This window comes from Cyanistes caeruleus, chromosome 6 (genome assembly GCF_971803275.1).
Source record: "Cyanistes caeruleus chromosome 6, bCyaCae1.hap1.1, whole genome shotgun sequence".
Classification (NCBI taxonomy): Eukaryota; Metazoa; Chordata; class Aves; order Passeriformes; family Paridae; genus Cyanistes; species Cyanistes caeruleus.
The window spans coordinates 35,493,565-35,510,103 of NC_141706.1; the positions used below are offsets into that span (position 1 = coordinate 35,493,565).

Consider the following 16,539-nt stretch of genomic DNA (forward strand, 5'->3'; position numbering starts at 1 on the left):
ATGCCTGAATCTAACATACAATACCATAAATGCAATTTAGATATTTTCTCCAAGTTAAAACAGGAAATCCAGACATGATGCTGTCAGACAAGGGGGAAAAACAGGGAAACCAAACTGTAGTTATATTTTAAGCATTGGGACAGTGAAGACTTAACAAGGTATGCTACAGTGGCAAAACAGATAATTTCTATCTTGGTCATTATACTGTAAACTATCCATAAAGTGAGTATATCAGACACCGATAAAGCAGGAAAGAAGTGTGCTGTTTATTCACGGAAAAACTGCTTTCTGCCATACAGGCCTGGATCTTCTCTATTCGCTTTTCCCCAGCCAAGGTTTCCCCCTGGTGTCAGCGCTTAACAATATTGCGGTGTTATCCAAAGCGGTGTAATTCTGTGCTCCGAAGAGAAGATGGTAATAAGGGGCTGCCCTCAGCACGCTTCTGTCGGCAGAACTGAGCTGCCGCGCGCAGCGCTTCAGATGAATTCTCTGGACGTGTGACTTTTCTCCTCCAATTTAAGCAGAATTGTTACCCATCTTTTTTGCCATCTCTCACTCAAAAAGCCACAGGCGGTTCAGGGCGATCAGGCTGCCCAGGGAAGCTGTGGATGCCGCACCCTGGCAGTGTTCAAGGCCAGGCTGGACGGCGCTCTGAGCACCCCGGGCTGGCGGGAGGCGTCCCTGTGATGTTCCCTTAGGCCGCCGCCATTGCTCCCCGCGCCTACATGTCCCGTCGTGCCGCGCGGCGCGCTGTGGGCGGGGCGGCGCGGGCGGTTGCGCGCAGGCGCGGCGGTCGCGCGGCGGTCGGTCGGTGGAGCAGCCGGCAGCCATTGTCGCCGCGGCCGCAGAGCGGTTCCCTCACGGCCCGCAGGACTCGCCGCTCCGCGACGGTGCGTGACCACCCCAACACCGCGGGGGGGCCGAGAAGGGCGCGGGGAGCCACCGGAGGGGTTTTGGCGGCGGTACCCTGCGGCGGGGCGGGAACGGGCCGATGCCGGGGAGCCGCGGGCGGAGGCCGCGCTGGCGCCGCGCGGCGCCGCAGGCCCGGGCGCTCGGCGCGGCCGCGGCCGGGGGGAGGAGGGGAGGGGCCGCGATCCATCGCTGCCCCGAGCGGGGAGGGTTGATCCCGGCAGGATGGCCGGGAGGAGCCGTCGCGGATTGGAGGCGAGCGCAAAGCTTCGGGGAGCCGAAGGGGCCGGCGCCGCTGCGTGGGCCGGCGCCGCGATGGCGGCGGGCCCGTGAAGAGGGCCCGGCTGCCTTGGGCAGGCCGCAGGCCTGGCGCAGCCCCGGATTCTCTCGGCTTCTCGAAAGAAGGGAGGAGCAGATGGCCGCTTGCTGCGGGTCCGTGCTTCCGGAGGGCTTTTTCGCATCTACTGAGTCGTCAGCGGTCGAACTCGATTTCATTGTGTTAGGAGCAACGTGTGAAGCTCCGCGCCTCGTCGTTGTCAATACAGATCTTGCATCCATTGTGCTCCCTTATTAAGAGTAAATAGTGCGCGGATGGGTTGTTCGTACGTCTTTTGCAGTGTATTTGACAGTTTAGTGGTGGTCAGTTCCACCGACCGTGTTAATTTCCTTTTGTGATTCTTCTTCCCACTTTATTTTCCTAGAACTAAAAATATCGAACAGCAGTTACGCAGTCATTTTAAGCTTTCAAATCTCTGTTGTTCCCAAAATGAGCGCTGTTGCCAAAGTGGCTGTTTTTGCCGTGTTTTAAAGCGTACAGTTACGTAAGGCTGTCCTTCCTCTACAAGGGCCTGCCTTTCCCTTAATACCCACTGCTGGCCTGGTCGGTGTTTGTGTGGTAAGGGTGCGCCAGGGAAACCGTGTGTTGGAAGATTGGGCACTCCGCGAGGGAGCTAAACCAGCCCCCTGAACTGGATTTCCGTGTGGGCATCAAAATGCACGTGTGAGCACAAAGGAGAGAATGGCTACAAAGGGCAGCGTAGGCTCTTCCGAGGTTCGGGGATGGCTGAGGCCAATCCAAGTAAGTGCTGTCGCAATTTAACCTCTCGGCCCATAAAAAGGCCGGTCCCCAGACTTCCAAAACTGGCACTTCTCTGATGGCATGGTAAGTCTGAGTAAAGAAGGTATTCAATAGAAACCTAATGGGTGTAAGTTAACAGAGAAGTTAAATAACATTAATCCAAAATACTGTATCCAGGCTGACTGGAACTATTTTCACAGCTAACGTGACATGTTGTCTGTTTATTCTGCCTGCTTTAGAGCCCAGTATTGTAGTGCAAGATCACATCATATTTCCGTTCCTTTGGGCTCGAATTCTTTGGTTTTTTATTATGACAGCAAGCTCATTGAGTGAGCCAGATAATTAATATTTTTCAGTTACGAGATCTTAAAAATTTTTAGACTACATAAATTGAAAAAGTGACACCTTAAGGTAAAAGATGGAGTTTACACAGAATATCTCAAATTATATATCCTGGATCAGTGGGTAGCTTTAAAAATTTGAATGCCCCAAATAACCTTTTTTATTTTTGCCGTTGTTGAAATTTCGTAATCCAAAATTATTCTTCAAAACCAGATAGACTGTTAAAATAAGTTATATTTATGGTTAGTGGAAATTGAAATAATTTTATGACTAAAATTGATCTTTTGTGTGATAATAAAATTTTATTGCAGAGATTTTTCTAGGTGAAAGCAAAAGTTCTAAGAATGTTTTATGTTGTTTGTTGTTATTTTAATGATTAGCATATGAATTGTGGGTTTTTGGTTTTTTTTTCCAGTGGCTGCTAACCCAGTAAAATCTTTGAAGTTACAGATTTGGGATTTTAAGTTTCACGATTTAAAAGTACAAAACTGGAAGTTCTTTGTAGGTTCTGCTAGAAGTCAGCAATACAAGATTTTATCACTTTTCTGGCTGTAGAGAATCATGCTTTTAACGTGTCTACTTGGACCCACTAAAATCAAATCCTACTTAATCAAGATTTCTGAGATGTAAAAGTCATCTTAATCGCCCTATTTTAAGTTTGTTAATCTGATAAACGGTGCTGTTTTCTTTTTTAGCATCAACCTTAAGATGAGTGGCTGCCGTGTCTTTGTTGGACACTTGAGCTCACGTGCTCGTGAACGGGATGTAGAGAAATTCTTCAAAGGATATGGTCGCATACGAGAAATCCATCTAAAAAATGGATTTGGGTTTGTGGTAAGTAACAGCTTTGTTTTCCTTGCCTTTGCTTGCAGGTACTAACCTTGCTAGGATGACGTCAAGGGAAGGAAGATGTTTAAGATAATAGAAGCTGCGGTGGGAAATGGAAAATATTAATACACATTTCAGGATGCTTTTCATAATTTTGGATTACAGTTTAGGCTAGATTTTGCTCAAAATCTTGGTTATATTCCAGCTACATTAAACACATTGTTTGATCATAGTCTTCCATGGATTTTAAATTTACCCCTCATTTCTGAAGACTGTATAAATACCCTGTTACAGCAGTACAAAATATTGCAGTCTTGACCAGCAAGAAAATTTTATACAGAATCACTTAAGCTCCTCTCACACACACCTTGTAGTCTGCTTGATCATATGTCTTAAATAATGGCCTGACATAAAAGCAGAGTAGTTGGCTAAGACAACAGGTATAATAGATACTGGCTGATGGATTCAAGCAGCACAGCTTTGAAATCTTGTGCAGCAAAAGTTCAACATATTCATAGGGCATATATGTCTGGCAGACTATTAAATGAAATAGTTCATTGTGTCTCTGTTACCTACCACTGCTTTCTAGAGCTCTGTGTTCCTAAATGTAAAAATTTTGCAGCTTTACAGGTTCACAGATAGAGTCAGGATCAGCCTGTGTTTTAACTATGATCTCAGGAGAACTGAAAATTAGCTGTTGTACAGCGTTCAGTTCAGACTTGAAAGGCTGATACTGCCCTCACACCATGGCAGGCTTACATACCACTCTTTCTGCCAGGATCAATCCCTTGAGTGAAGTTATCAGGAAAGAACAAAAGGAGAGGCTTTGCCTATTTTAGTTTCATGTAAATATTGCTCCTTAACTCCTACACGTGGTGACTCCTGGTTCCCCTTCATTATGAGCTGCTTCTTGTTGACTGCCGGTAGATAAATACCCATCTCTAAACAGTCTAAAATCTAGACACTAGCCTGAGTTCATTTGGAGTGCTCTTTCCAATTGTTATTTCTCAGTCCCCTTTCCTTGAGTGTTCCTCTTTTCCTGGGCAGGGCTGTTGACTCATTCAGGAACAACTTCTTTTCAACTCTTGTAAGCAAGTCAGTCAATCCTCCCTCCTCTCTAGTTCCTAGGTGGAACCATTTTGTTTTCAAAGATCACTAAGCGTGAATAATTGTCTCATAAAATTATCTAAAAAATTTAATTGTTCTCAGGATATTTTTTTTTTCTTTGTAGCTGAACAGCTTTAGCTCCCATACTTGTCATCCCATCATTGTACACTCATATCAGAAATCACTTCCATTGTTTGTGTAACTGTGCTCTAGATCTTGGAAGACTCTGACTGGATTCCCTTGGAGCTGCCTATTCTTCCTGCTGACTAAACACAGCTTTCTTAATGTTTCTTTGTTACCAAACCTTGTGATGAGTTTTGGTGGCCCTCTGCTAGTCTCAATCCAAGTTTTCAATGTCTTTTATGAGCTGAAGGGACCAAAGCTAGACACAGTGTTCCAGCTGTAGCCTAATGAACGCCAAGTAGGGTGGAATAATAGCACCCCTTGGTCTGCTGATAGTGCTCCTACCGATGTAGCCCAGGATGCGATTTGTGTTCATTGCAGCAAGGCCACGCTGCTGACTCATGCTTAGCTGACTCTCCACGAGGATTTCCATGTCCTTTTCAACAGAGCTACACTCCAGCCACTCAGCCCCTGGCGCATTCTGCTGGTTAGGATTGTCTTGTGCCACATGCAGCACTTTATCTTTCATTAAGACTTGTGGTTCTTGTTTGCTTAATCTTTCAGCCTGTCAGGGTCTTTATGTGGGATGGTTTTTCATTCTGGTATGTCTCATTTCTCCTCCCACTTTGGTGTCAGACACAAAATTGGTGATGCTGCTCTTCACCCTATCATCCATATCATTTGTAGACACATAGAGTGGCATTATCCTTCATGGCACTTCACTGGCCATGTGCTGTTTCTGTTATTTAAGACCTGTATTTATAAAACATATTACAAAACCAAATTAATATTGTCGTAGTGTTAAAAGCATGTTTTGTTGTGCTTGATTGAAATAATTGCTTAATCTTTGAAACTAATTATATTTACTTAAATTTTCTAGATTTCAGGGCATAGTGTTTTCAAACTTCAGACCATAAAGCTAGATTGACTTGCAGATGTTCTGTTTGTTAGAAAGTAGCTGACGTAATTGCACTAATAGTTGCCAACTATTGATGCTTTTAAATTCTGGACCTAAATTAAGTGTGTTAAGATAATCTTTGCATCATCATGAAAGGATGTGTGATGTTTCACTTGCAGTGAAACAAATTTCAGTGTAGAAGGGGAAGATTGCTTAAGTGAGTATTGCTTCTAAAATGCAGTTTATAGTTATGCAAACACTTTCTTCAGCTTGAGAAGCTTCTTCTCCGTTGTTAATTCCTTGCAAGCTGCAGTTTTTTCTCTCCATCTGCACTGTTGCTGCCAGCATCCCTACCCAGCTGCTTGTTCTCTCTGCTTTATTCCTTTCCTTTGTCCCCTTGCCTGTCATGGTGTTGCTGCAGTTATCCAGCCACACATAATGAACCTACCTGGGAAGCTGATCTGGTTGAAAAACAACACTTTTTCACCCCACCTCCTGCACAAAGTGTGCTGTTTTTCATCTGGGTAGGTTTCTTGACCTAGTTTCCTGCCGAGCTGCACAAGCAGCTTTGCCAAGAACCAGTGGGCTGGATAGTGGGCAGAGGCTACTTGGGCTGACTAAAGCAGCATTTCTGCCAAAAGCAAAGTGACAGATTCCATCGCAAGTAAATGGAATTATGCTTGTTATAGCTGATCTGGACCCGCAGGTGGCCAGTGCTGAAGAAGGGCTTATGTTTCATACTCTTCTTACACTGGCACCTTTTTGTCCAGCTAGTGAACTGAATTCACTCAGAAAAAAATTAGGAGGGCTTTTTTTTCTGGTTTACTCTTTCTTTGCTGGTTCAGTAAGAATTTAAGGAGAGTTTTGGGAGCACACTGTGTTTTATCAGCTCATGCTGTTATATTCCATGGATGTGGAGCTGTTCATCATAAATATTTAATGTGAACAAATATTCCAGTATGTGGAGCTGTGTTTTAAATTGTATGCCTCGAAGTAATTTCCCCCACCTCTCCCCAAAAGTATTTCAGATGTTTCTGTGGCAAACCAGGTAATTGAATTAATTTATTTAATATAGGTCTTGCTAATAGTTATACTGAAACAATTTGGGAGGCAAAAGGAGAAAAAGTAGGATGAAGGGAGAAGAAATTAACATGAATAGGAACAACTTGGCTTTTCAGTCATAAATGTACTTGGAATTAGCTTCCTTATTCTTGCCAAAGTTCTTGGTGATACTTGCTGTAGAAACGTAAAATTCATAAAGAAAGCATGTTTATTAGTGTTTGCATATACTGTGAGGGAAAATATGTTTTTATTTGTATTTTCTTTTTAGGAATTTGAAGACCACAGGGATGCTGATGATGCAATTTATGAACTAAATGGTAAAGAGCTGTGTGATGAAAGGTAAGTGTGATACCATAATTTCCCTTAAGAATAGAAAAAGTGCTTTGCATCAAAATGCAGTGCATTATCTTATGCTCTGACAGCATTTCCTGTGGTGGGATATACCTTCCATAACCTTAAAGGCATTCATTGGGATCCAGTCTTGTTTAAGGCAGAGATCAGTTTGGGACTGGAGGAGGAGGGGTTTGAAGCAGGGCTGACCATTTTCTCAACTTGCACTTAGTTCTCTTTCAAAGGTAACTCAGGGTCTTATCATTAGGAATATTAGTAAGAGTGAATTGAATTTACTTAGTATTTATCTGTCTATTGACCAGAAAATAAGCTGATGATAGCCTGTTATCATTTGAATTGTTGCCCTTCAATTTGCAGCAATGTGGACTGTAGTCATTGTATGTTGCAGTAATTTCTATTGTGATTTTGGAAGCTGTATTTTGGGTCCTTGGGTTGGTTTTATTATTATAGCAATAAGAGTTATTTTAGTACTCTTTTCTCTCTGTGATTACTCCTGCGCTTGGGTTGAGGAAATTCAAGTGTTTCAGTCTGACTTACAGACTTGTGACAATTTTCATGAAAATCCAATGGCAGCAAATGAGAAAAAACACTGGTCTGACTCTTTAAGAAATGCCAGTGGTTGTGTTATAAATCATTGCTTGCAAGGGCGAGATAATTTTTGTTTGTGCACATTTTCTTCCCATTGTGAAAGATTTAAGTCAATGTCAAATACTTTAAGTTTGTTGTTATAATTTTTTATGTGCTTGGTTTGTTTTGTTCCTGTCATAAGGGTCACAATTGAACATGCTCGAGCCCGAAGAGGAAGGGGAAGATTCTCACAACGGTTCAGTTACTACCAGTCGCAGAGTGGATCTAGGTAGGTGGTCAGGGCTCTGTCCTTTTCCTCTTCCAGTAATGAAAGAACTGGAGTTTGCTTTTTATGATTTAGGGATCCAGCTCTGTTTCCTTGTATAGTGTCACAAAAGAAGTTTTATTGTTCTCAAACCTTGCAGGTTCATTGCTGTTATTTGCCTTCTGAGGCTGAGAGCAGTGGGATTCTAAAACAGTTTGAGTGTCTTGGAGAGGTTTACAAACCTATTATGAAATGTGCCTTTGCCATGCTGTAGGGCACTACACTGGTCTTGCTTCCTACTGGCATGTAAATGACATGAAGGAGTATTGCTGCGGTTGGATTGGCTGATTTTAACACTAAATCAAGAAAAATGCAGAGCCGCTTGCTTTATTGTGGCTTTTGTCACCAAACTGAGCTTACATAATAAGTAGAATTATTGTAGAGCAATAATTCAAGGTATTTACTGTCTAACCAAGTTTTCACGTTTCCAGTTGTATGGTTATCAAAATGCTTAAACAGCCTAGGAAAGGAGCAGTGCCAGGGCACAAGATGAACACTTCTGCACGTGTTAGTAAATACCAGTTCAACTAAGTTTGCTGACCAAGCAGGAGAGTCTCTCCAGCAATGGAATGTGAAAACCAGGACACAGCTCATACCTAGAATACCTCTAGAGGACACGCAGTATTTGCGAAGTTGTTCACATTCAGTGATTAGAGACACTGGTGAACCTTGTGCCAGCTTGCAGTGAAAGTTCTGCAGATCTGCATATATTCTGCCAGACAGCTACACGTTATATCTTTGTACTTTATATCTACTTGTGTGAAGGAAAACGTGTGGAATTTATTCTGTAGAAACATTGATAGCTGTGGCCTATGAAGAGTAGAGTTTGGAGGAAAGACCAAGATACAAGGGATATAAACCTTCACTTTTGTTAAAAGGCAGAATTGCTGCCAGTTATCAACTAATGTCTGGAACATCTAATTAGCATATGCAAGCATTCTAATTAGGTTTTTTTCACTTTAGTGGAAGTAACCTTGATGTGATACAATTGGTCCAAGGTCCAGGCTAAAAGTGGACTTTCAAAGTAGCAAGTTTGCTTGATTGAAGGTCATGGGCATCTGACATAGTCATGTTCATGATGTCAGACTGCCAGTGCTAGGCAGGAAGAGACTGGTTTGCAATAATGGAAAAATGAGACTAATCCTGCTAGTTTTGTGACTCTGGGTCTTCTTGTTTAAATACTTGAATGATCTGGATGTTCTGAAAAAAAATGGGACAGTTTTCTAGTGGAGTCTTAAATACACTCTTGAAAGAAGAAGCAAGTCTGCAGTCCAGCAATAAGGAAATTACTTAAATCTTTCAGCAAACTGTAGAAAATGTCAGATATCTTAAGTTTTAAATTCCTTATGCTGGAGAACTTTTTTCCTTTTTTTCCCTTTGAATTCCTCTAGCCGGTATGGGCCTCCTGTTCGTACTGAACACAGGATCATTGTTGAAAACCTTTCATCCCGTATCAGCTGGCAGGTGAGTTAGCATCTTCTCTTTCTTACACCTTATTTTACTATTCCGTAAGTAGCCTGCTTTCAGCCTAATTTCTTAATAAAGCCATCATAAATATTTAATGTGAACAAAAAATAAGAAAAGCTTCAAGGATTGCTAAAAATTAGCATTCAAGCACTTACAGAAATCTTTTGTTTCAAAGCTGTGCAGATAGTTCTGTAACTAGATATTGTAGTTAGGCACTGATTTGTTCTTCTGTTTGCCAACTGATAAAACTTTTCGAAGATTCTAGATTGTTTCTAAAATATTGAAACGTTGCATTCATTCAACAATGTCATTCTTTTGTATTGTTATACCTGGAAGTGCATGCCTTTGTTTTGATTGAAATTTATAGTCTGTTCTTATGTTCTGCAAAGTATTTTTGTGACCCAGCTAATTATTAAGAATTCTGATAATGCATCATTAAGAGAAGGAATTTTAAGAGAGCTAGTGTGTTGAGTATGCTTATTGTAGATACTTTTTTCAAAAACCCAAACTTTCAGTACTTGTCATTGGAAGTTTTCTTACCACCTTTCTTTTTTGTTGTTGTTTTTTCACCTCTTGCTAATTTTTTGCTAATACTTAGCTGGCTTTTAACAAAATAGCCATATAATCAATTCTTTTAGTTGTGTTCTGCGTAGTATACAGTGTATAGAAAGTTCACTTTTTAAGGACATAGCAACAGATGCTATTTTCAAAAGGTGAGTGAATAGTGGAGTTTAGTCTTGTTCGTTAACTGTTATATTCTTCGAATAAAGAGACTTATCAGTGTCCTGGAAGATGCAGTAGAACATGTTGAATGTTCAAAGCCTCAGCTACTTCCCCACAAGGAGGCTTCTTGGCTTGCCTGGAGCTCTGCTGTTGTGTTTCATAAGAGTTGGGTGCAATCCATGCAGATAAACGGTTGAACTCAGTTTGTTTATCTTCTGCATGACAGGTTCAAAGGGTTTGTAACAGTACAGTTTTGTTGATTATTAAATAACTAAGAAAAACCAGCTGAGTTGATGTGATGATCAACTGGATTTAATCTAAATATCTTCTGGGTATGCTACACACTTACATATATGAAGAGATTGTCACTTGGAAACGACAGTAGGGACCAGAGAAGTAAGCTGTAATGGAGTGTTAAGGAAAATACATCGTTTAATGCTGTTTAGTGTTAAATGCATAACTTGAAAAAAAATTAACATTTTTGTAACTTTCTTTTACTTGTGAATATTTATAATGGCTTTATGTGTACTTACATTTAATCTGAAGCCCACCCAATTCAGATTTCATACTGGTGAATCTTCTAGTATTCTAATTAAATGTTTTAATGTCTCTTAAGTATATGATAAATTAGCATAAGAGACTTTTCGATACCTGCCTAAGTAGACATCATTTGAAGGTAACAACCATATGCAAGCTGCATTTACTTTTGAAGTTGTACTTCTTTGGTACTGACTGTAATGTTTTAATTTCTAACTGTGCTACTTACAACACATTAAAATGGCTAATCTATTAACACTAGTGCCATTATTCTTCGCTTCTAATCCCTGCTAGGAAGCACACTCATGGAACCTGCTTTTAAACTTATGCACAGAATTTAATCTTTGGTGTGTCCAGATTCCCATACATTGAGAACATCTATCTCCCTTAAAAGAGTTTGTGTTGGGATATTTAAACATAGAAAAAGCCAGAAAAATTTGTATTCGGATCAGTTTCCTCAGATTGTTGACTATATTGTTAATAGATAATCCCATCTCTAAGTGGTAGACAAACAGTTAGAATTCTCTTTTTTTTTTTAGCAAACATATATTTCTGCATATTCAGAGCTTTCCAACCACCTTTACCAGTTTTTCAGTATCAAATTTTCAAGCAGTTGAGAAAAGTAGGTCTGTGTTACATTAAGATGTATTGTTTAATACATGTTCTTCCTTTTTATGGTTGTCCTACACCTTGTTTCTCTTTGCTGCTAATGACAGCAGGGTTTTCTTGTGCTATTTAAGGTGACCCAGAACAGTAAACTTAAGGTAAAATTTGATTGTTCCACTGGTTAGGTAATACCAGTTAACTTTAAAATATTCCCCTAATAACAGAATATTGAGCTTTTATAACACATGCACACTTCCTCTCTTTTAAGCAATAATGTTGACATCTTAATCATGTTGACATTGCGATTACAAACAATGTTAATGTTTCTTAGGATTTAGCATATAGTATGGCAAAACTGTAGGAGACTCAGTCCTAAAGCCTAAAGTTACTGATTTGGGCAATAATTATGTAGATTAACATTTTATAACTTCCTTTTGTCTTACCAGTCCTGGTCTGCTTAAATTCTCATTGACTTGATCAGAGCCAAAATTTTGTCCATCATCTCTAAATTGACATAATTTCAAGTATTGTTTTTAATGGTACTAATGTGGACCAATTTTCATTTGCTATTGGGGTTTCTTTATATTAAGACCTGTGAAACAAGGAAAATATCTGCTACTTTGCATATGCCAGTTTTTAACATAAAACTATTGAATAAAAATACTAGATGAAACTAAGCTTTTTTATATTCTGTGGCAAATGTTCTAAAGTTTTTTCTTGGCTTTTTGTTTTGTAGTCTTTTGTTCCTTAAGTGTATTTCTAACCAAGTGCATTTTGAACCTCTTCTAACAACCTTGATTTGGTTAACCTTCATTTTTCTTGTGTGGAGGAAAAAGAACCAAAGATTTGGGGGTTTTCTAGTGGCGGAAATTCTAGGGTTTGGCCTGTTCTGAATTTTCCTTTTGGTTCCTATGACACTCCTGTTTTTTGGCAGTCTAGATCTTGGTTTGCCTGGGTTTGATCTCGATTGGCTAGCACAGATCATCCTCGGGTTCTTTAGCCACTTCTGGAGACTGGAGACTATGTCCAGTGCTTTCAGGGCCTCTGGTACCTCCGTGAAGCATATTGCTATGAGCCATCACTGCCTTTCTCATGTAAGAGAGTTCCTCTTGGCCAGCTAGGTATTGGACAAGCAACTCTTTGCTTAAGGTACCTTCTTATATCACCTGCCACTTGTGGTGTGATGCGGTAAGTAGTCTGGGATTATAAAATACCAGATACTGTTGGGTAAAAGTGCTGCCTTAACTTAGACAAATGTTTAGCTTTTTAGTGACCTTTTGCACTATTTGTTTGTGCTTTCTCCTATTGCTAAGCAAGTAATTGTCCACGTTTAGCCTCTGTTAAGTTTAAGACAAGGATGTCTTATTGATGTGACACTGTAGGGTGACAGAGACTCAGATGAAGCTTGAGAAAAAAAATTCCTTTGTAAAATTTTTGTTACATTGTAATTACACCTTTTTGCTTTTAATTTTGCTTTGAAGCTGGGGGAGGTGAGCATAAAGGTTGAATTTGCCTACAATTATTGGAATGTCATTTAACCTGGGGCATTAGTTACGAAAATCTGCATTTAGTACTACTGCACTTCTCATCTTCAATAGTTCTGATTTCAGGAGACATATTGGTATTTTATGTATTGCATTGTGTTTTCATAACAGCTGGTTTTGGGATGTAGGATTATCTTGAGAGCAGTGTTTTATTCACTGTAGCTGTAAAATGACTGATCCCTTCTATATGCAGCTGCTATTACATAAGCTGTTTCAGAAACTTTTTTCTAAATGATACATATATTTTTATATACAGAAATTAAAAAGCATTAAGCAGTTTTAGCAGAGAAAGTTTTAGGGGAGTATTCTGCTACCTGACTGATTGGTGTCCTGTTCAAACTGAAATATTAACTTTTGCTGTAGGACTTGAAAGATGTCATGAGAAAGGCAGGGGAGGTCACCTATGTGGATGCACACAGAAACAACAGGAATGAAGGGTAAGTTCATTTTGTGTTTTTGTGTAATATGATAGCTGAAACTATTAAGGGCGTGATTTTTCTTGTAATACAGAAGAATTTAAATATAAATCTATGGTGTGGCTTAGTTGTTGAAATTTCTTCAGTTAAAGGGAACTGGAGAAACCAAAACAATTCAAAGCACAAACTGTCCATAAATAGGAGTTCAGTATTGAACTCAGTCTCTATTCTCTATCATGACAACAATGTGTGAAAGCAGAAAAGGAAGGGAGAATTCCTTTCAAATGTTAAGTCCTGTTGTCTTACTTTCATGTAATCATTTATGATCTGAGTCCTGAGGCTAAAACACTTGTCTGTGGCTGCTTTACACTGATTCAGCAGTCAAAGTCATGAGAAATGAACATAACCAACTTTCGTGGGGAATACCTACCTGCCCACTCCCTTCTCAGTTCCGCAGACTACGAAGGTCCTGCACAACAAAGCAGGAGAGAAGAAAGCGTGAATAAAGTGTGCTGGCAAAACGGCTCTAGGGCTGCTGCAAACCAATGCAGCTTACACCGGTTTTGAGTTCCAATTAAAAAAACCCCACAAAGACTGGATCTTTCTATTCATTGTTAAAATTCTTAAATAGGGCAGAAGAGTGTACAAACTTACTTTGTTTCATGGACAGCTTTAGAATGCGGTTTAGTGGAGGACTGAAAGATGTTTCCTCAGCTGATGTATGTTTGTGTAGATTCCTGCATTTTTTCCATCTCCTTGCAGATGGCAGTTCTGGTATTGTTTAAGAAGATGGTGAGAGGTATGGATGGCTTGGACTGTTGGTGTCATATTTTCCTGTTAACCATGTTAGAAACTAGCTTTGAGAAGATAAAACAGAAAGCTGTGACTCAGTGGATTAAAAAGACTTGATTTCCTTACTTTTTTTGCTTCTCTGAAACATTTCCTTTATTTCATCATGGTGTACACAGGGTTGTGGAGTTTGCATCTTACAGTGACATGAAGAGTGCACTGGAAAAACTGGATGGCACTGAGCTGAATGGACGCAGAATTAAACTGACTGAAGACCACAGAAGGCATAGGTATGTCACCTGACATGATAAAATTCCGCTGAGAGCAGGGATTTGGGTAGTATTGATGCCAAAGTTTGATTATCTAGTTTTTTGGCCCCAAGCTAAATGTCACTGCACAGAACGACTTTTTAGCAATGTAAACAGATTAAGATAAGAAATAACTTGCTGAAACAGGGTAAATAGAACACTTTTGAATGAGAGTAAAGATTTTTTAAAAGACAAAATGTGGTATTATAAAGAAAGAACTTTATAAAAACATGAATTTTGGCAAAATGTTTAATTTAAAGAAAGGCTGTTTCACAGTCTTGTGAAATATTTCTCTAATAGTTGTGAAAGCCAACTTGTTCATGAGAATAAAAGAAAATCAGTTAGCTTGCTTGCATTATTCCTAAGCAGTTCTGCTGTTCATTAAAAAAACATGTTGGCTGCAGCTCTTTCATTGTCTCTCTTACAAATAAATCCGTTTCTTTCCATGAAAAAAGGGATGCATTACTAGTGAAGGTGTTAAAACTCTTAAGGTCTTAAACTGTGCTAATGATCCACACCTTTAGAGACTTTCTTAGCCTCTTGAAATAAACTCTTAATAATTTGCATGGCATTTTTAGAGAGGATTAACACCACGGGTGTTTTCTGTGTTTTTCTTGATAAATTAAATGCTATTTCAAGGCAGAGTGTATGCAGACAAAGAGTTCTTCTTTGCTAGAGACTCCCCTGCCTAAAAATCAGTTTCTCTCTTCCTGGCAGGAGCTGGGGAGAAACATCTTCTGTTAGGCAGTTTATATTTTACCATGCTAGCAGAGAATGGCAAGGCCAGCAGTTCCTGGCAGCCTTGACCTAAGAAGATACTGTCATGATGGAGCATAGCAAAAGTCTAGCAGCACTGTGAAATGACTGCTCTGTGAATAGCACTTTCAGATGTTCAGATGTATGTGCTATGCATACAAAGTAGCAAAGAATTTTACATGATTGTTTTAAGTTTGGTAAGAGATCAGACTACAGCTTCTAATTATGTTTCTCTAGAAGCAGATCCCGATCAAGGAGTTACTCAAGATCTCGCAGCAGGTCCAGGTCTACAGGATCTTCCAGGTCGGACAGCCGGTCCAGGTCCAGGTCCCGGTCCAGGTCCAGGTCCAGGTCTCGGTCTCGATCCCGATCTCGCTCTCGATCCCGCTCTCGTTCTCGCAGTCGTACTCCTAAAAAGAGTTACTCCCACAAAAGCCACCGCTCCAGCTTGATAGCTTCTTCCCCCTCTCCCTCTTCTTCTAAAAGAAAATCTCGTTCTAGGTCGAGCTCTGCTCATAGCCGTAGTTAACCTGCTCTGAGAGATGTATTAATTAATTTGATTCAAGTTTCTTGAAGACTTGAGACAAGTTATATATGAGAACTGGGAGGGGAAGAGTTAACATGATGAAAGGGTGACCTCCTCTTACATTGCCAAAGTGCCTGTCATCAAATAGGCCATCTCTGTGAGGAGGGGCTGGCTGTCAGCTTTCTTCTTTCAGTGAAGTCTGGAGTGGGAAGTCTTTTTTATTTTTTTCCCTGCTATTAGTAAACATTTCTATCATAGATATATTATGTACACATAATGCTGAGGTAATGGGATGAGACAATACGCTGCTTTCTCCCTCTCTTTCCCCTACTTTCCCCTCCATCTCCAAGGCCTTTGACTTCCAAAATACTATGTTAGCTTTTGTCCTTGGTATTAAGTCCGAGAACAGGAAGTATAGATTTAATTCCTTTAAGGTTCTGTGGCTACTTTTCTGTGCGAGAATGAATGGACCAGATTAAATTAGTTTAGAGTTCCCCTTTTTCCCTGTTGCTTGGCTTAACAGGCTGTTTTAAGTTCCAGCTTTACATGACATTGACAATATGCTTAATTTGCAAAAGACTTTCAGGAATACACATTGGTTAGTTGAATATTGCTCACGTGGATAATGAATTAATACAATGTTAAGCAGTAATGAAAGCTGGAATTTTGTTTTAAAATGAGACATACCATCCAGATGTCAGGATTATTGGGAATCCATTATAATAATTTTACAGTAATTCACTAGTATGTGGTATTGTATGTATAGGCCTTATTTGACAGGTGACTTCATAAAACTGCACAGAAATGTCAATATGCATGTCCATGTTTTTGATGTTTATAAAAGTGACATAGCTTTCATACCCAAAAGTGTGATACTGAATAACATGTGTATGACTAGCAATAGTCTTGATGGAAAGGAAGGTTATTTTAGTAATGAGAGCAGCAAAAAAAAAAATCCCAGGAAAGGTGTAGTCAAAATCTCCGTAATGCACATTTGTTTTGATTAATAGAAATTTCCACTGCAAATATTGTTGTTCTTAAAATTTGGAATTAGATTTTTTTTTTAAAAACTTCTGTATTGTCAAAGAAGGGAAACGTTTTTGGAAAAAATATGTAAATTAATCCCAAAGTCTTACATGTATTTAAATGTACCATTCCTAATAAAATCAAACCTTTTTCTGGCTTACTTTGCAGTTTCGTTATTGTTCACTTCACACAATCTTTCTGACATGATCATGAAGAAATTTATTTGTAGGTATACCTGTATAGAAGCAAGA

The 16,539-nt window shown here is 39.7% G+C and overlaps 1 protein-coding gene across 3 annotated transcripts; it reads left to right on the forward strand.

Moving 5' to 3' along the window:
- The first annotated feature begins 450 nt into the window (after nucleotides 1-450).
- Nucleotides 451-16,448, forward strand: LOC111930280 (serine/arginine-rich splicing factor 5-like). 3 transcript variants are annotated; one of them, XM_086895869.1, is made up of 9 exons: nucleotides 753-890; nucleotides 1,755-1,987; nucleotides 3,025-3,163; nucleotides 6,616-6,686; nucleotides 7,468-7,554; nucleotides 8,982-9,054; nucleotides 12,831-12,904; nucleotides 13,852-13,962; nucleotides 14,974-16,448. In XM_086895869.1, the coding sequence occupies exons 3-9, from the start codon at nucleotides 3,038-3,040 to the stop codon at nucleotides 15,263-15,265; spliced, it is 834 nt and encodes a 277-aa protein (XP_086751995.1). In that variant the 5' UTR covers nucleotides 753-890; nucleotides 1,755-1,987; nucleotides 3,025-3,037; the 3' UTR covers nucleotides 15,266-16,448. The 3 variants fall into 3 exon arrangements, with proteins under 3 accessions (XP_086751994.1, XP_086751995.1, XP_086751993.1); XM_086895867.1 differs by having other exon boundaries at nucleotides 777-890; nucleotides 1,755-2,071; XM_086895868.1 differs by lacking the exon at nucleotides 1,755-1,987 and having other exon boundaries at nucleotides 451-890.
- The last annotated feature ends 91 nt before the right edge of the window (nucleotides 16,449-16,539 follow it).